Source organism: Quercus lobata, chromosome 11 (assembly GCF_001633185.2).
Source record: "Quercus lobata isolate SW786 chromosome 11, ValleyOak3.0 Primary Assembly, whole genome shotgun sequence".
Lineage (NCBI taxonomy): Eukaryota > Viridiplantae > Streptophyta > Magnoliopsida > Fagales > Fagaceae > Quercus > Quercus lobata.
The window spans coordinates 51,312,846-51,332,738 of NC_044914.1; the positions used below are offsets into that span (position 1 = coordinate 51,312,846).

Sequence of the window (19,893 nt, forward strand, 5' to 3'; positions counted from 1 at the left end):
TGGCTATGAAGACCCTCCAGGCGTTAGGAGATATCTGTGTGACGGACAACCCTAGATAGTGCAAAAGTTCTCTATCAAGTGTAGAGAGCGGGAACCGAAGTCCTACCTTCAATGCCTGCTCGTATACTCCGACACCTTCTACCCCTTCATAGTAACACTTCTCCGACACATAGGGTAGACGGATGGAAACGTAGTCCGGGATTTGGAATTTGGTTCTAAGAGTGCTGAAATGTCTCTCCCTGATGACAGATGTGAACCTATGCACTGTCCACTCTGGCAACATGATGAACTGCCTTAGTCCATCAGCACCTACAACGGACTCCAATGCTTGATTCCCATCGTCATCAGAACCCTCTATTTCAATTATCTCCACATCCTCATTTGTTGAGGACGAAGAGGAGGCAGACGGACTCCTATCTTCGCCGGGGCTCTCTTGGTCTTTATGACCGGACGGGTATACATCTTCGTATTCCGTCCCGTCACGAACCACCGACTGGTTACTTGACGCACTAGACATTTCCTACAATTGACGATGAAACCTAAGACTGACGGGTTTGAAAGCATTGACGGGTATAGTAAGCCTAACAACAATGCAAGGACGGAAATGTAACTTGATTATGGTATTAAAGTAAATACTTACCACACTTGGCGGAGGATGGGTGACGGTTGTTGTAATCGGTAGATACTCGTCCTCGACGGAGTGCTCTGACAAGGTTGACGGCTTCGCTCTGACAGACGATTTCTGGTTGAAAATTGCGAAAATGGGAGAGTGAGGCGCCTTATATATATATAGGAGATGCATGGAAGACGAAGCGACGCTTCGATCCTATACAACGGCCATTCAGAGATTGACACGTGGCATGCTCAATAAATGTTGACAACCTGTCAGTACGCATCAACAGATTGTACCCTTCATGTAACCGTCATCCTATCTTGCATGAATCCGTCAATCAGTTTAAACCTTCTTTTGTCTCACGGATCTCATTCCGTCATAAAAATACCCGTCATGCCCCTACGTTAGGATCGTCACCCCATTGATCCTTTGACCTAAAAGCGGACGGACCATTGGGGTGAAGGGGGCAACTGAAGATGATAAAATATAGAGCCTGATGGGCCTACCTTAATGGGCCTGGCGGATTGGAACTGTTGGGCCTGCGTAAAGATGGTCCCACGCGCTTTGAAGGCCCATCGCTGACAGACATAGTAAGGGCCCATGATCCGAAATCTCTATCGCCTAGAAAAGCCCTAAGATCCAAAAAGGGAAATCCTTGCTCACCACACTTTGGAGAATTTGTATTAGAGTCCCACATTGGAAATATCTGGAGGTCAAGAAGAAAAGCCAATTCTCTACCACTATAAAAGGACTAACACTTTCGCAAATCAAGGTACGATTAATTGACCCTCTCTAGCGCTCTAGAGTGAAGAGACGAATTCTGACTTGACCTTCAGAGAGTGTTTGGCCGGCACCACACCGGTGCTCTCTAAAGGTTTTCTTTCGATCTTTCTTGTTGTACAGGTTCGCTTTGAGTCGCGAGTACAGTGTGACCTATTGGTGACAATTTTCAACGTCATCACCCACCACTGAACTACTATGCTAAATGACATTCCTTTAAAACTGTACATGTCAGTTGTTCAACTGCCTGTCAATGTATATCTGCCCCTCTGTAATATATCCAGTAAGATCGGGAGTTGGATGCATAATGTCTGAGCAAACAAAGAAATCAATGTTCATGATTTTTTTTTTTTTTCTTAAATCAATGTTCAAGATTATTTCTTTTTCCATTTTTCTTTAGTTTTTTGTAAATCAATATTCAAGAAATGATTTGTCATTAAAACAAGATTGGAAAATAGCTGAGGATTTGAGAATGAGAATCCATTACCATTATTAGGCAATGCTAAAATCAACATTTTATTTTGCCACAATTTACTTATAAAAAAGACAAATTATTTCTCTTTTTCATGAAAAATCCAAACTATTGTCACACGTAGAGAACATACCCTTCAACTTGAGTTTTGCCCACAATCCACTAACACCCTCAACAATTACTCACCATATAAATTGATTACAACGTTTTTTGTTTTACCCTTTGGTACTAGCATGTGGAGTAATCTTATCCCTCAGATTTTGTTGTTTTTAATGTGTCCCCCTCCGTGGAGCTAATCTTATTTTTTATTTTCGGATGGTAACATGATCTTGGATAAGATCTTCGTCTGAGAAGTACAAGCAAGGCACATAGCACAGGAAAAATATTTCAGGCCAGGCTCCAAGCCCATAAGCAGCAAACCTGATCTTAAATCCATGACAGGCAAGGTAAAAAAGAACACGTCTAGCATAACAGCTCAACGTCCATACAAAAGCCATAAATTGCAGTAATCATTTTTCCAGCAGTGAACATCCAACGTTCACTGATGATCCGAGCTTTATACCATCAGCTCATATAATCAAAGAGAAGCTGGCAACCAACAAAGGAGGCTAAACCCATTTAGACAACCAATAAAAAGGCAGTAATTGGCCTACAAATGTTAACACCTTATATTTTGATAGCAAATGGCAATAACAACTTGATGATAAATCTGACCTCTTTTTACAATCTTTTATCTATTGGCAATTCATATGCCAGACCTAAGGACAGTATCATACAAAAGCTTCTCTCTCTTCCCCCCAATCCCCAAGAAAAAACTCAAAGACATGCAAATGCCATCTTCTCACTGCACATCCATAATCCATAAATCCTATCTGCTATCAGGGAACTTAGCCTCGTATGCCTGGGGCACCTGCATGCATTTGTAGAATTTACTTGTAGTTTTACTATTATGGACTATGTATTAAAATAAACAAAATAAAATGAAGTGAGAAAATATAATTACCATATAAGTTGCAGTAATCATCTTTCCAGCAAACCATCTACCATGGAGAGCACGTTGTGCAGCAACTGCACCTTGTGTATTTTCAAATCGCAAGTACACAAAACCAGCACTGTTCCTGTAATCGTATATAATACAACAACAACAAAGAGTCCCAAAATCTTGGGGTCAGTTACGGACCCTCAACAAACTAATTAGGTTCAGTCACATGTATTCTTTTCCTGTATTCTATTCTATCTAAATATATCAAGAAAATTTGAAAGAATGGAAAAAAAAAAAGGGGGGGGGGAGGGAAGAGGAGGTCCACGCAAGAAATAGCTTACTTGTCTACAAATATATGTTTCAATTTTCCAAACTTCAAACATTCATTTTGAACATCTTCTTTGATGTCCAACTCAAAATCTGGTTCCGTCTGCAAAGGGGGATATCATTTTGAACACTGTCAGCAACAGGAACAAGAAAGGAAAATTACTTTTAAAAAGCATGCCCCACCAACCTCATCATTTGGATCAAACATATCCTTCAATAATAAACATTCACTTGGAACACCAATTGTATCAACAGTTGGCAAAGTAGCAATGGGAACTTGAAGACCTGAACCACCAAGTCCAGCAAGAGCAGGAACAAGGGGAGTAATCGGAGATACTGCAGGTGCAGCTCCTAGAATAGGCACTGTTGGTAAAGTAAGCCCTGTGCTATTGACAACTGGAGTGCCAGTGGAACCAGCAACGCTTCAAAAGAAAGGAAGAAAATGTAAGAAAAAAGAGGTCAATTTCAATATACCACAACAAACTAGGAAGAGAAAAACCTAGATCCAGAGCCACTGCGGTCCAACTTCTGCATGAGAAGTGCTCGAGATCGTGCATTCAGAGACTGAGAATTAAAAGAAGAATTGTGTCAGCTTGGCCAATAGTTTATTTAAGAGAAATAAAAAAACAAACAAACAAAAAATTGTGAATAACAGACTCACCAGAAATTCAAGAGAAAGAGAGAAAGATCAGAAATTGATAACTTACAGAAGGAAAATGTAAAACTTACTTGAAAATGCAAATGAAAGAAAAGGAGAAATGGGCTCAAAAACTAAAACTTTTAAGATATCAAAATTATTGTTGACATAGAATCAATTAAGATTAACATAAGGGGTCATGATACCTATTTTTCGTAACATAACGGCAACACCAAAAACATGCTTTAGGTAATACACGCTTTAGACATGTAAGAACAATCAAATACCTTAGACTTTGATTATCAAGATTGATTATCAATCAAGCCTTAGACTTTCAACCAACTTCAACAAAGAGAAATAATTTTTATTATTTTTATATTATAAAAAATAAAAATAAAAAAGAGAAAATGGAAGTATAACTAACCAAGCCACCTCCTTCATCATCATCAAAATCACCAGAATTTGCTCCAACATCTTGCATTCCAGCTTGATCAGTAAGAGCTGAAACCTGAACAGGAAAAGAAAAGAAGGGGGAAAAGGAGGAGAGAAATCAGGTAAAAGATCATATTCAAAGTAGAAGAGCCTATAATAAGAATTTTTGGTACAGCATACACCATTCATTCATGCAGCACTGACAGAAGAAGAATGCCATCAAGTTTTATACAGAAGCAAGTGCCAAGTTACTAAAGACCAGTAACAGGGCAAGACAGGCATTCAATTGTTTGATTTGAAAGCATTGATCTTAGAAAGGACTCTGGATCACCAAGTAAAACTCTTTGAAACTGTTGTATTAACTAATACGATGCTACAGAACGTAACAGCATAAAATATGTGAAATGACAAGAAGCTGGTAATAAAACAATGAGATTTGTACAATGTTGTTTCAGACTCAGTGCATTGAAAGATTGAATGGCATACCTTTATAAGCCGACCCGCAATCTCCAACTGTTGATTCAGACTCAGTGCATTTCTAGCATCTTCAAGACGTGCAAACTGCAATAAACAACTTATTCAATTAGCCTACTAAATCAGGAGGAACCTTGGTGTGCATATAATATGCCATCTGGAACATCAGTAGAGCCAAGAACACCATATTAAGATATTATACCAAGTGATTTAGATAAAAGCTGTATGTGAAGTTGAAGCCAATTATCAATCTATAAGAGTAAAGGACTAATTATATCATTCAAAGCTTCTCATGTAGTTAAGCATGCAAAACTGTGTTGCATAGAAATTTTAAGTGCTGCATTTTCAAGCAATTTCACAAATGTTTCACAAATAGTACACACCTGGACAAAGCCATATCCTTTGCAATGTCCAGTTTCATCAACAGGCAACTGCACCAGCTCTACTTGACCAAATGCTTCAAAAACCTGTTCAAAATAAAAGCAATGGATCAACAGAATTTAGAAAAGAATAAACATATCAAGAATCCAAAAGAAGTAACAATCTCATACAGACACTAGATGCAGGTCCCAGATACATGGCTAGATGTTGAAAGCCTGTGTCAGCCCAACTGATTAAAAAATCCTATTTAATTTAGGGATACAATTTTAATTACTTATATTGTAATTTGGTTATTTACTTTCCAACTTACTTTAGGTATTTATTTCATTTTCTTTCTAGATTAGTAGAATTATTTTTATTAGTCAGAATAATTTCCTTGTGTTAAGTTGGTTAGTTTAATTGAAGGACACCTTGAGTTCAGCGTTATTGACAATTGGCTTGCTTAGTAAAATTTCTTTTGGAACATTTCCAATGGTTTGGTGCTGACTCCAACCAACACTAGGTGCCAACTCCTAGTTTTTTACATTTTCTTCTTTGTTTCTTTTAATTTTATTGCGATTTTTTTTTTCAGTGTTCGTTATGCATCAAATTTGGTGTCAGAGCTAGGTTGTTCTGTCTCAATGACAAGGCATGATAACCATAACATAAGAAAAATAAATCGAGAAAACCAGTGAGAAGACTAAAGGGAATCTTTATAGCTGAAAAATCCTCTCACACTCAACTATAAATTAAGAATTTATCAAAAAAAAAATGTAAAAACAACAACAAAAGCATATGATTGTAACAGGTTGAAATATCCCACACAGGTTTACCACATTGCAACCTGCCTTAAGGTTAGTCCAATCAATCAACTCTAATAACTTTCACATTATAATAATCCTATGGAATGACTGCAAACAAATTATGCTTACCTGACGAAGATCAGCTTCAGTTATGTTGTAATGCAGATTCCCAACATACAGCCTTCTGGCCCCTCCTGAATAGGGGCCTATAAGCCCACCTGATACACCAGCCACTGCTGTAGTTGACTGGACCAGACTCTTTTCTGCTTCTGATGGTTTTACCATAACTGGTTGACCAAGAAGAGGAAGACCAGAGAGTGCTATTGCCATAGGGACTGACATTGCATCATAGAACTCAATATAACTGCCAACAGAAACAATTTTAGTATAATCATAAGAATTGCACATATAATAATACAAGCACCAGACACAGTACTAAATTTAATGAGTACCATCTTAAAAATTATTCACTTCCCTTCAAACCAATCACCCCAGGAAAAAGATTAATGTTGTATCACAATATATCTAATATCTAAAATATTCTACTGCAAGAAACTAGGGTCCTTGCAGATCACTTTTCCCAAGTTCTAATCAGAACTTTTCCCCTAAATGATATAAATCAAAGGTGAACATAATATGACAACATTCATTCTGCCAGATTTTGGACTGGTGCCACTCATGTTTTATCCTAGCTATGGCAAACAGAACATTCTATTTATTTTCATAGACTATTTTTTTTTTTCTGTTTACAATACAGATGGATCTCCAAACCTATGTGGCGCAAATTTCTGCAAATCCCATATCTATTGTAGTTTTTTGCAAATCCCATATCTACGGTAGTAGAAGGTTTACTTTCTTTAATGAAATAGCTTCATTTATTGAACTGAAAAACAAAAATGTAGCAGCAATTTTAGGATTTAATACAATATAAAATTTCCAGAAATTTAACATTTATTGGTTATGTTTATGTATGTATCTACGTATGTATGTATGTGAACTGCAAAACAATTTCAACTAAGATGTATTCAGGGAAAATAAAACACACCCAACTCCCTTGGATGGTCTTGAATTGTGGTCCATTATAAGGCGTACGTCTCGAACGTGAAAATTGTGCTCTCCAGATATTAGAAAGATGAGAGACAAAGAAACAAGATAACAATTTACATTGGAGTGTGAGAAAAAAAGAAAAATCAACTCATAGAGCAACATTCCTCAACACTCAAGGGAGGACGTGAGCAACGGATAGAATTAAATACAGAGTTGAAACTGAACACTTTCTGCCTCATTTTACAACGGATCATTGCCTAAACAAGTGGGGGTCACTTACTCCAGATTTTGTTTGTGTGCATTCAACCAAGGCAAATGTCAAATTTGAGAATTAGGATGGCAATATCATAAAACAGGGTAAAGGGCTTCAGGCCTATCTTCTTGAAGAGGCAGAATATGTTAGCTCCACAGATGCACAAACTGCTAGTGAGAACCCTACAACTCCTCCCTTACCTACTCTATAATAGTTGTTTTTTCTATTCATTAAGTTACACATGCACCCGGAGGATTTTGACTTTTGAACCTATGATCTTGCCATCCAACACCATCTTTTAGGGATAGCTAAATATAATTATATAAACTACGAACCAAAAAAATAAAAATGGCAATACCAACCTTGCCAGCCTTTGAGAAGAACTCATACACATCTCTTTCATTTGCCTTCAAACAAATCTTCAAAATAGTAAGCCAAGATAATAAGTCAGACCTCAAGTTGTCAAAATTAACAAAAATAATACATATGCCAAATGCATTTGATTACCTGGTAAGCAAATACAGTCCTCTGATCCCGTTCAGGGTCAGCCTCTGGTTCAGCCACTTCCTCCTTTTTCTCTTTATATCATCTGCAAGGAATGAAAAAATGTGAAATATAGACCCAAAAAATTCACCAACTGATAAGTTTGTCAATGAATAATTCTTATGGAAAAAACAGGCTGAGCCAGAACACTCTTAAAGTGAAGAGTAGCATAGACATTGTTTTACTCCTTGCAAAAAATATGTATATGTATTTAATGGGGCAAAATTGCCTTGGATTGCAAACGAAAAGGAAGAAAAGAACAATCCCAAAATGGCAGCAAATTATTCTCCACTATGTGTAAAAAGGCCAAACCCAAGTATATAGTCCTGCAGGGAACTAAACAAAGTTAACATGAAATTACCAATGCAGGCAGATTCAGAAATTTAAAGATTGCTTCATCTTAAGATTTGATAAGGACCAACCTGGAGAAAGACGTGGCAGTTAAAGGTAATGAAAACATTGGGACCAATATAATCATAAACGGAAACAGCATCATGTTGTATTGATGGCAGTACCCAAGGACCTAATTGCATTAACTTGGAACCCGTTAAAAGCTTATATTTCCACACAACAGATAGAACAAAATTGAGACCTTAAAGATTAGGTCTACAGTCCTATATTCGTTTGTAAACCCATACTTTTGACATGATCACATTATACCCAGGTAAGACAAAAAAAAGGAAATGCACGATCCAATCAGTTCTTGGTAATGATTATAGAGAAAGCTTGGGTTGTAGGGTCTCATCATTGGGAAAGCTAGATAAATAAGACACCATTCACAAATTGTATAAAGTTTCTTGTCAGAAAATGTAAGTACTTGTAAGGAGAGTATGAATGGGCAAAGAAAATTGTGCAAGATATCCAAAAAAGTCTCTTCAGAAGCAATGACTACCGAGAATGGCAATCAATTCCATAGTTACACTTATATTCAATCAAAGCATTGCTAACAGTGAACAAGCCTTTGAAAAATACATAAATAAGGAAACTACAGGTCATCTAAAACCTAAAACTTCAAGACATGAAATCAAACATATCAAAAATAAATTAATATATAATATATGCAAAAGAATAATGGCAATGGCTTATAGCCCAAATAACATTCTATTCCCCACAGGCATCAGAAGATGAAGTGCTTCTCATAAGCAAAGCTCATCACTCCCTCACCAGCATTTCTGCAACAGAATAAATACAATTAAGCTACTGAGTTTAAAGGTGGAGGATAACAAAAATCATAACATGACATCACCACCATGGTCAAAACCTCTAACATCAAAACCCCCAATCTTGCAATGCAAGCTTTTAAAGAGATTCCAGAAACTTCAAGAGAAACATTAAAAACCCATGACCTGTTCCTGTGCCTGGCCCAATTGCCAGAAAGACCATCTGAAGATTGCTCTACCATATCTGCGAGTTCCCAGAATCTAATGTTCAATATGCAGAATTTTTAATACTATTAAATAGCATATGTAACTATATTAAACTTAAGTGCTACCAGTCAGAAAATTTAATTACATAATTGTATAAACCCCGTTATACTAGCGAGAATTATACTTGGAGAAAAGAATGAACCAACCCCCCACCCCCCTTTAAAGGAAAAAAAAAAAACAAAAAAACAAAAGAAAGTAGTTGTCAAGTTGGATGTGGTTTCACATCAAACACAAAACATCTGTCTACTTTGCTGGACATAGAATTAATGCTAAATAATAGGTGAAAAAATAAAAATTTGGGCACCTGGACTTCAAAGTAAGAGGACAAACTGTTTCCCAACCGAGCTTACAAATATGCAAGTAGCTGCAGAGGCTTCCATCCACAGCATTAAATGCTTACACTTTTTTATGTCAAGTTAAATTCAAAACACCCCCAGAGTGTCCTACATATGTCTTAAACAAGTATCTCATACTAACTTCCACGTATCAAAGTAACTAAGGAATAGAAAAGGCACATTGCAAGAGATAAGAAGTAGACCAGGCCTCACCCTACTAAAAATATGTTTGCATTGATTTTCCATTAATATAAACCCAAATTATGACTCGAGACTGTGGACTAGGTTGCCTCTTAACCACTCAAAATATTCTCATAAAATAGATCGAATAGTACCAACCAACCAACCAACTTTGCCCCAATTCTCAAATTAACATGCTGCATAGAAAAACAATGTCATGTGAACACAAGCATACATGCCAACAACACAACCCCCCACCCCACCCCCCCCAAAAAAAAAAAAAAAAAAAAAAAAAAAAAAAAAAGAAAATGGGGTAAGAAGAATTCGATTAACAAGTCCCAGCATTTCTCTTCTCCTACATGACACATGAAAACATTGCATTTACCCCAAAAATTAATGATGATTACCAGCATGAACTTGCAATCAAACTAAAATCAACTAAAATATTAAATGGCTAAAAAAGCAATGTAAACTCTAGCAAGACAAGGAAATGTGTTGGGAAAGACAACAGATAAGAGAGTGGATGGGGAACCTACAGATATATCACCAAAAAAAACAAGAATGATGAGAGGATGGTGCAAAAACAAACATGGAAGCAAATCCTAAATAAAAAGAACTAATCAACCTAACAAATTTTTGATACAACGATAGTTGGGGGTGGGGAATTTGAAACCTAAATGTCTTTGTTGGAAACACCAAGAGTTGCTAATTGAGCTACAAGGCTCTTGGCACTAATCAACCTAACAAATCAAAATACCGTAAAGGAGATATGAGCTAAGCTTCCTCCATCTATCAGTTGTTTGCATCACGGCTATAAAACTGATCAACCACCTTGGCCAATATCCGGGGTCATGGGATCATTGGGGTGGAGTGCATCACCAGTTTCACACACATTGTCTTTGATGATGTTTTCCCAAAGAAGCTCCTAGGGATGTCTGTACCTTAATGGGGATGATATAATGTAATTTAGTTAAGTTAAGAAGCTCACGCGGGAAAATACAAAGGAGTGTCCATGACAAATCTTGCGACTAGGTGATATTGCGGGTGTTGTAAGCTCCTTGGATCACAAATTTCCTCTCTAATTTATCCATGAATTCCAAATACAGCTGTTTTATAAAGACCAAAAAAAAGTCTCATTAGTTCCTTTTGTTCCTTATAATGACATAGTTTTACTCATTAATGAAACAAAACGATCTTTATGAGAAAGGGAAGAGTTAAGAGACCAAATCCTCACAGGAAAGTGCATCTTCTCCAACCATAGCTTTCATTGCCTGGACATCTTTCTCAATAGCATAGTTTGCATATAGCTTGAAATAAGTCTAACAACACTTGAAATGGAAAGAAAATAACAAGTAATGAAATTCAACCCGAAGGATGGCTTTGGTTTTGTGAAAACAATTTAAAAGCCATTGTCCTTGAACTCAATGTGATTCTTGATAAGCAATAATATATTATGAGATTTCTTCACCATTCTACTACCAAAAAGGCTCATAGAGAAAACATCTTAACTGCAAACTGAGATTAACAAATCAATAGAATTGGAACTTTGGGAAAAAATCTGCATATCAAATATCCATCAAACAAGAAGATAAAAGAATGCTGGTGATAACCCCTCCCAGGAATTCTGTGCAGATTTTGTCCAGTTCGTGAAGGGCTTGATACCCAGTTCATCAACAAGGCTAAATATGTTTCAGTAAGGATACCAATAACCTGCAAAGTAGAATCCAATTTCATTGTCGACCTCATACAAAACAAACATTCAAACATCATTAAGAGAGATTATTGTAAATGCAATATGTGAACACATTCCTATAATTGTGGCCAAACTAAATGTAGTAGGCACATCTGTGCCTCGACAGCAGCTCTGGCTGCTGCAATTCCAAATGCCACACTCTGCATAAAATTTAAACGTGCACAAATAGAAGCAAGCTTCCCACCAACCAAGCAATCACCAGCCCCTGTGAGCCTCACGGTCACAACTGATGCTGGGGAAATGCACAACAAAAAGATGAGAATCTCTTTCCAAATCTGTAGTACCAAACCAATGTGGATGAGAGCTTGATGTCACAATCTTATAAAATTGCCCACAAGCTTATAAAATTGCCCACAAGGGCCACACGGTTTGATTCTCTCCAATCCAATTCTCATGAAGCTAGATCCCCCTTTAGTGCATAAGAACACTCCATCTGAAGCTGAACCAAGGGTCAAAACAACTATTCTGATACCCTTTTCTAGCAAAAGCCAGTTGCTGGTTTTAGTTTTTGTAATAATGATTGTGTCGAATTTTTATTTTCCCTCTCAATCGGAGGAAACCCATTTGCACAAGACAAAGCAATTCCCAAGGCAATAAGTTCATCTTCATTAGGTAGAGCCAGACTTACCTGCAGAATACATCCATATCAGTTGGAGGCTTAAAAAATGTGAATAAAGTGTAAGATCATGAGTAGCATGTCTTCTTATCGGTTTGGCCAATAAGGTCTGTCTCAAATGCCCTCTCCTTACCTTGTAATGGTAATGTGGATGGTGAGGTAGTGGGTTCAAGACCCATTAGTAGTGTGTTAAACTCACTAATAAAGAAGACAATGTGTTTTTTTATGTTTGAGTAAAAAGAGTAGTGGCAGCATATATTAATCCATATCCTAAAAGTTCTGCTAAAATATGTCCTGACAATGTGCCACACAAAATGAGGTGGCAGAGCAGAACTTGAAACATGGAAATGACCATGATGCAGGAGACGCAAGAAAATTATTATTTAGTATTATTTATGTTTGCTAGTCAATTGTATTTTTATGTTTTAGGTTTTATTAGTTTATTGGGTTATTAGTATTTTAATTTAGAAGCAAGGGTATTTTTGTAATAAGGCAATTAGGGTTTCCTGGCCAACAAGGGTATTTTTGTAATAAGGCAATTAGGGTTTCCTAGCCAATTAGAACTAGGGTTTAGTAATCCTTTATAAGCAACATATTGTACTCCTTGAGGAGATAGTTGATATTTTGATGAATGAAAACAATGGCCGTTTGGTCTTTCTTTGATCTGGTGCTGACTCCAGGTCTACCCTAGGTGCTGACTCCTAGTGGTTTCCCCGCTTGGTGCTGACTCCAAGCAAGGCCTAGGTGCTGACTCCTAGGTCATATCTTTTATTTTTCCGTTCTTTCAATTTTGTTCTGGTTGTCCTGCGTCAATTTTTGGTATCAGAGCAAACACCGATCTGTTGAAACATCACCGTAGGAAAGAACCAGAAAATATCACCCAAAAAAAAAAAAAAAAAAAAAAAACCACAAGATCAACACCCACCGCCTCAAAACCCATCAACCACCAGCCGCCGAAACCCACAAGATCAACACCCACCGCCCCAAAACCCAACAGCCACCAGCCGCCGAACCCATTATCACGTCGACCACCGTCATGTCTCGTGCCGCCGCTGCCTTCCCTGTCGTCGCGCCACCACAGTTGTCAACCCCTAGCCCCGCAAGCCCATCGCCGAGCAACATTCTTTCAATTTAGAGATTCCACTCTCTTTCATTAGTTTCTGTGGTTTCTTTTTCATAAGTCTGTACTTTGAGTCCGTGTCTTTCAATTTAGAGTCTTTCGTTTGACTTTCTTTTAAAGTCCGTGTTTGTAGCTTCTTCAATTTTAAGTCCATGTACTGTATTTTATTATTTTGCAAAAAAAAGAAAAAAAGAAGAAGAAGAAGAAGAAGAAGTCTTGTTGCTGCCAGCCCATTGCACGTATAGGCCCCAAAGCTGTTATCCACAGTTGCTGCCAGCCCGTGACTATAGTACAGTAAGTTGGCCACTATCAAGGAGAAAATCACAGTAGCTATTTGTTGAAGCACTATTTTAGAGAATCATGGAAATATTAGAAGCACCTTATTTTGATGGTTATGAAACTTATCCACGAGATTTTGTCAACTGGATGAATGGGATGGAGCGATTCTTTGAGCAAGCAAATTTTGCAGATAACATAAAGGTTAGGTATGCCAAGTCGAAGTTAGTAGGTAAAGCACAGAGGTTTTGGGAGAATCTTGAACGTTTCCGCTATATGGATTATGAACCTGCCATTACTGTGTGGGAAGATATGAAAGAAAAGCTTTGTGATGAGTATTTGTCACCATACTATCAAGCTAAGTATCTACCCCAATTTCAATGTGGTACTTTTCAAGTTGAAGCAAATGCAATGAATCCTCATCCTCATCCCATATCATGTCCTCAGTGCACTTTTGAACAATCTACCAAGGAATTATCTACCAGGAAAGCAACGGAATTAACTGTAAAGCCCATGAAAGAGATTCAAGACAGGATTACTCAAATGAAGCAAATGAAGACTCAACTTGATTCAATTGGGAAGCCAAGGATAATTGATCACAATGAACTTATTGCTGCCCCCATAGAAGACAACATTGATGGTGATATCTTGGTCGTGGAGAATCCTCCAGCAACACCAAAGCCTAATGTTGACATAGACGTACATGCCTTGACAAGTGTTGCTTTAACAAGCATGCAAGGAAATGAATCTATTGAAGAACAGCAAGGTGAAAAGATGGTGCCTAAAGAGAGTATTGTGTTAGAAGGTGAACATGATGTGAAAGTTGGAGTTGTTGAATGTGCTTCTAATCAACCCTCCACAGTCCTTGAAGATCTACATCTTGGTGAAGTCGAAGAGGTTAAAACAACATTGCTTCCTATGGTTCATAAGGTTCAAGAAGAGATTATACTGATTCCACACATTGATTTTGTTATTCCAAATGAGTTTGATGTGGTGGAATTCAAGGTTTTTGTTTTCCCTGTGCTCCCTAAGGTGATTTCAGACTTGAAGCAAGTGTTATTTATCAGCATCCTAATCCTTCAATGCTTTAAAACTCGAGGTCGAGTTTTCTCCAACCAGAGGAGAATGATGCAGGAGACGCAAGAAAATTATTATTTAGTATTATTTATGTTTGCTAGTCAATTGTATTTTTATGTTTTAGGTTTTATTAGTTTATTGGGTTATTAGTATTTTAATTTAGAAGCAAGGGTATTTTTGTAATAAGGCAATTAGGGTTTCCTAGCCAACAAGGGTATTTTTGTAATAAGGCAATTAGGGTTTCCTAGCCAACAAGGGTATTTTTGTAATAAGGCAATTAGGGTTTCCTAGCCAATTAGAACTAGGGTTTAGTAATCCTTTATAAGCAACATATTGTACTCCTTGAGGAGATAGTTGATATTTTGATGAATGAAAACAATGGCCGTTTGGTCTTTCTTTGGTCTGGTGCTGACTCCAGGTCTACCCTAGGTGCTGACTCCTAGTGGTTTCCCCGCTTGGTGCTGACTCCAAGCAAGGCCTAGGTGCTGACTCCTAGGTCATATCTTTTATTTTTCCGTTCTTTCAATTTTGTTCTGGTTGTCCTGCGTCAGACCACTTTCTCAAAAATCCCCAAGCTTAGCTTTCAACCTAAGATGAATGGATTTTGAATGTACATACATACACCCAAAAGGCATAGCACTCATGTATTTGGCAACTAAATGGACTTTACAACTGATACAGGCACAAACCAAACAGGAATGCTAGATTCTTCCACTACTGGGAAATAAACTAATTTAGATAAGAGAAAAGTGGAGAATCATTTCAGATCAAAATAAATGAGAGAACCGTTATGTACTGTTTTCAGTCAATAACCAATTGTAAACCCAGGAATGTAATTCATGACATCAATTGTAGAAATCCCACTGTATCATCTCCTCATGATAGGTTCTCTTACTAGGGTTGAAGAAAACGTTTGTGACATCAATTAATGTTTTCGAAGAAAATGTTCATGGTCCAAAGAAATAAAAAGAATGGGACTGAAGTGCATTAATTCGTTGAAATAATCTATCATGAAGGTCCTGTTCCCTTTATCCTAACACAAAAACAAAAGTTTCTAATTCCATATGAAACTTCTAGCTAACTGCACTAGTTCTAACTAGTGCACACAATCTTTGGATTCGTGTATGGTTTTGATCTATTCCACTAAGGTGCGAGGTGTTGGTTCTGATAAACTTTGTTGGAAGCCGGCCAACAGTCGGGGTTTCGCGGTGAGCAGGTATTATCACTCCCTATCCCCCTCTACCGCCACTTCTTTCCCGTGGAAAATGATGTAGCAATCAAAGGTTCCCCCTTGGGTAGCTTTTTTCTCTTGGACTGCGGCTTTAGGCAAGATTCTAACTATTGATAACTTTCGGAAAAGGCATTTTGTTGTCCTTGAGTGGTGCTTTATGTGCAAAAGGTGTGGGGAATCTACAGATCATCTCCTCCTTCACTGTCCTTTGGCTAATGAGATGTGGAGTATGGTCTTTTGCTTGTTTGGTATTTGTTGGGTGATGCCGCAAAGGGTAGTGGACTTGTTGGATTGTTGGTCATGTAACTTCAAGCATCATCGTAATATAGTTATATGGAGGATGGTGCCACATTGTTTGATGTAGTGTATTTGGGGGGAATGGAATGCTAGAAGCTTTGAGGGTCGCGAATGGTCCATTCTTGAGTTTAAGTCTTTTTTCCTTTTTACTCTTCTTGAATGGTGTTTAGTTATACCATCTTTTTCTTGTTTTTCTCTTCTTATTTTGTTTGATCATTGTAATTTGGTTTCTTGATGTTTTTGCCTATCTAGTACATTTCCTATGTACGGGGTTGTGTTCTTCTTTAATATATATTTTCCATTACTTATCAAAAAAAAAAAAAAAAATTAAGTCATTTCAACTGATAGAAAACTCTAGATTCAAAACTTTATTTCTCACCCTCCATTCCATTAATGTGGAAAGAGGAAGTGCCACTTAAGCTAAAGCTGATTGGCAACTCTATATTCAAACAAGATCGAAAAATAGATGAGAGGAAACTTAAAGCCAGAGCTCCAAGTTTACAGATACAAGTGCAACAAGGTAAAACTGTAAATTAATGGGAGCCATTGGTCGAATCATTCCCAAAAGCCAACAAAAATTGATCCACCTTTGACACCAAAAGAAACAAAACTTTTACAAACTAAAGAAGCATATGCCATGGGCTTGGGTAGCTAAATTTTCTCCACCAAAACACTTAAATTTTGAAACAATTAAAGAAGTAAAGATTGAAATCTTTACAAAAAAAAAAAAAAAAAAAACACCCCTCTGCCGTTGAGTCCCTACCACCATCAACAACCCAGAGAGCAAAGTTGAGTCCCTACCGTTACATAGGCAGGGCTTTGAGAGAGAGAGAGAGACATTACCTGACTGTGGCTGGTGCAGTGGCAGAGAGATTGAGAAGGTGAGACCTGAGAGAGTGAGACAGTTGTTTGAGTTATTATAACAAGGAACCCACATCCACCTGAAATTTATTACCCACATTGAACTACTATGCTAAATGAATTCATTTAAAATTTTACCTGTCACTTGTGCAAACTGCCTGTCAATACATATCTGCCCCTCTGTGATATATCTAGTAAGGTACTAATGCCTGAGAAAACAAAGAATTCATGATATCAAAGTAAATATATAAATTGTGTTGTAGCTTGTGGTTTGCTGGATTTTTGCTATCAGCCTGCAGTTGGGTGGTGGTCATGGTGGAATCGGGTTGCGGTAAGTGGCGGTGCTAGGAAATATTTTTAAGAAGGCAATAAAATTCTTATGTATAAAAAATGACTAAAAAAATCTTAATTTCACAAATTAACTCTAACTAAAAAAATGTTGTTTTTATGTTCTTTCAGGGCACTAAAATCACTTATAATTAATGTCAAACTAAATTGGTGCAAACAAGATGAGAGGTCATTTTGCATCAATTATAAAGTTTATTTATGTTTAAAGGTTTTTTCTTATGTGGAGAAATATTTATAATATACAATCAAAATTACTTTGAAAATTTAAAATAGTAATATGTAGGCTATTAGATCAAATCATTGGAGTGGTGCAATTGCACAAAGGTTGTCACTTCAAATTTTAAATCAAACAATGGCTATTTCAATTTCTTACATTTTGTATATAGTAAATTTGGAAAAAAATAATCAATGGAGAACATGATAATCAATTAATCATATACAATTTAAAGGGAACATTTTAGGAAATTGTCTCTGTTTTACAAAATTTGGACAGCTATAATAGCAATTACCGAAATGAAGTACATGGCTTAACCAAAATATGACCAAAAGTCAGAGAACACGAAGCACTAAAATACGAAAATGTAGTGGCTAATTGAAAGGGTTTATGGGAAAAATATGAAAGAAAGAAATAGAAGCACACTTTATGGCCTTTGGGATTTTCCAAAAAGGGTTAAAAAGCCTCAGTTCGTTCGCAACAGAGTTTCCTAATTTTATGACATTCTGAAGGGAAAAAATCACACAAAATAAAGACATGAATTGTAAAAACATAGATGACCTTTGTTAAGACAATAATCTATTTAAAGACCCTTTATCAGTCAAATATTTCAGTTACTACTCATAAACAGTAGTCGCAACAGTAGATAAACAGTAAAAAAATTGGCATGAAACGCGTGCAAAAGAAAAAAGAAAAAAAAAAAAAAAAAAAAGAAATTCTACCTGATTCACTCTGTCCAGTTGTTATAAAGTTAATCCTTGTTGTTTATTTTATATATATATATATATATATATATATATATAATTATTAATTACTGTTCACTTATAGACTTTGATTGAGGAGAGTCAAACGGTATAACTGGACGAAGACTAATTGAATTTTACCGTACTATATTTTTTATTTTTTTATTTTTATCTTGCACCCACACCTACTACACGTCTCTAGAGTCTTCTTTAAAAAATCAAAAATCAAATCAGCAAACGCAAGCAGAAGACAGAAGCTTCCATCCCATCTCAGATCTGTTCTCACTTCTCACCTCTCTACTCCCAATCTCAAGTCTCTCTAGTCTCAGGTCTCAACCCTTCACTGACTTCACTCCATACCCTCCACAATCCAAACCCCAGCTGTTGCTGCCGTCGCCTCATCAACACACTCACGGCTTCGCCTCACTGTCCACCATGGGTTAAGGCTTCTCATGTTGACGGATCAGTTTCTTAGTCTCAAGACTCAGGTAAACTTTCTTCCTTTTTCATCTATCTTTTTCTCTATCTGGGAATATGATTTTTTCCCTTTAAATTTATGTACATCTCTCTGATATTTAGTTTTTTTCTTTTTTTCTTTTTTTGGGTGTTTTCATTTGGTTATTCACAAAAACGAAGGAATAGGAGTAATCAAACCTTTCGTTTTGCAGAGCAGGATGTTTAAAATTGTGAAGAAAAGGACAATCGGAATAGATGGAGAACCTCTGCCCTATATAAGATACAAAAATACATGCATCATTGATACCGAGATATTCTTTTGAAATTCCATAGCATTAATTGAAGAAGAGGGGAGCTGTATATTGAAGGAGACGAAGGATTTTGCGTACTGATTATTGTAGAAGGGGAGGTGAACCTGAAAATACACGGGTGTAAAGAGCAATGTTTTATTCACCCAAAAAAAATAAAAAGAGCACAGCGTAATCTGATCCCACTTAATTTTAGATAATTTTAGACAGATTGAGGAAAGACACGTCACACAATTAGAGTTATAATTTGAAATTGTAATCTGGACACGTGGCATAAAATTAGAAATCTAATTTGAAATTACATTTTGAGTTTCTCTCTGCTTCACTTATTATTTTATATATATAAAATACATTCTCAAAAAAAAAGGAAAAAAAAAAGGTTATTACAAAATGTGAAATCTTGAATATTAAATTTTATAACCTCAAAATTGAGAGAATAAACAACTTTATAAAGATCATTTAATTTAATTATCCAAGCCCCTAATACCTTTTTTTTTTTTTTTTTGGCTGCTGAAAAGCCCCTAATACCAATTAAACAAACAACTAACAAAATTACTATTATCAAATTATAATAAATTTAATTTAAGTACAAAACTACTAAGCCATGCTAAGGACCTACAGCTACAGTACTCTATTCTAGACCTAGACCCATAGTTACTTCAGTTTTTCGGATTGGAATTGTTGTATATATTTTTTGTTAAAAATATTAGGGAGGCCACGATGAAGTTCTTCTGATTTTCTATTTTTTATTTCATTTTAGTACTATTACCTTGACTCCGCCTGTGGTTGTGGTTAAGGAGGAGGTGGTGGCGGTCAAGTAGTGGTTTTTTTGGAAGATTTTGGGTTTTGGTGATTTTTGGTTTCCTTTTTATTTTTGGGTGTGATTTTGATTGATTTTAGGGGTAATTTTTTGCAAATTTGGTTGGAT

The 19,893-nt window shown here is 36.6% G+C and overlaps 1 protein-coding gene and 1 long non-coding RNA gene across 4 annotated transcripts; both read right to left on the reverse strand.

The window, feature by feature from the left end:
- Positions 1-2,312: 2,312 nt before the first annotated feature.
- On the reverse strand, positions 2,313-7,930 carry LOC115967956 (RNA-binding protein 39-like). Of its 3 annotated transcripts, XM_031087134.1 has the most exons (11): positions 7,688-7,930; positions 7,543-7,599; positions 6,010-6,244; positions 5,101-5,184; positions 4,730-4,804; positions 4,236-4,319; positions 3,674-3,738; positions 3,362-3,596; positions 3,189-3,277; positions 2,869-2,983; positions 2,313-2,775 (listed from the first exon to the last, which is right to left on the reverse strand). In XM_031087134.1, exons 2-11 carry the CDS (start codon positions 7,581-7,583, stop codon positions 2,734-2,736), a joined length of 1,065 nt encoding a protein of 354 aa, XP_030942994.1. In that variant the 5' UTR covers positions 7,584-7,599; positions 7,688-7,930; the 3' UTR covers positions 2,313-2,733. The 3 variants fall into 3 exon arrangements, with proteins under 3 accessions (XP_030942994.1, XP_030942995.1, XP_030942996.1); XM_031087135.1 differs by lacking the exons at positions 7,543-7,599; positions 7,688-7,930 and adding an exon at positions 6,926-6,989; XM_031087136.1 differs by lacking the exons at positions 7,543-7,599; positions 7,688-7,930 and adding an exon at positions 6,652-6,732.
- A 22-nt stretch (positions 7,931-7,952) lies between these two features.
- LOC115967960 lies at positions 7,953-9,917 on the reverse strand. Its single transcript, XR_004086603.1, has 3 exons — positions 8,985-9,917; positions 8,146-8,895; positions 7,953-8,049 (listed from the first exon to the last, which is right to left on the reverse strand). It is a non-coding gene; the product is annotated as an uncharacterized LOC115967960 (long non-coding RNA).
- Positions 9,918-19,893: the final 9,976 nt, after the last annotated feature.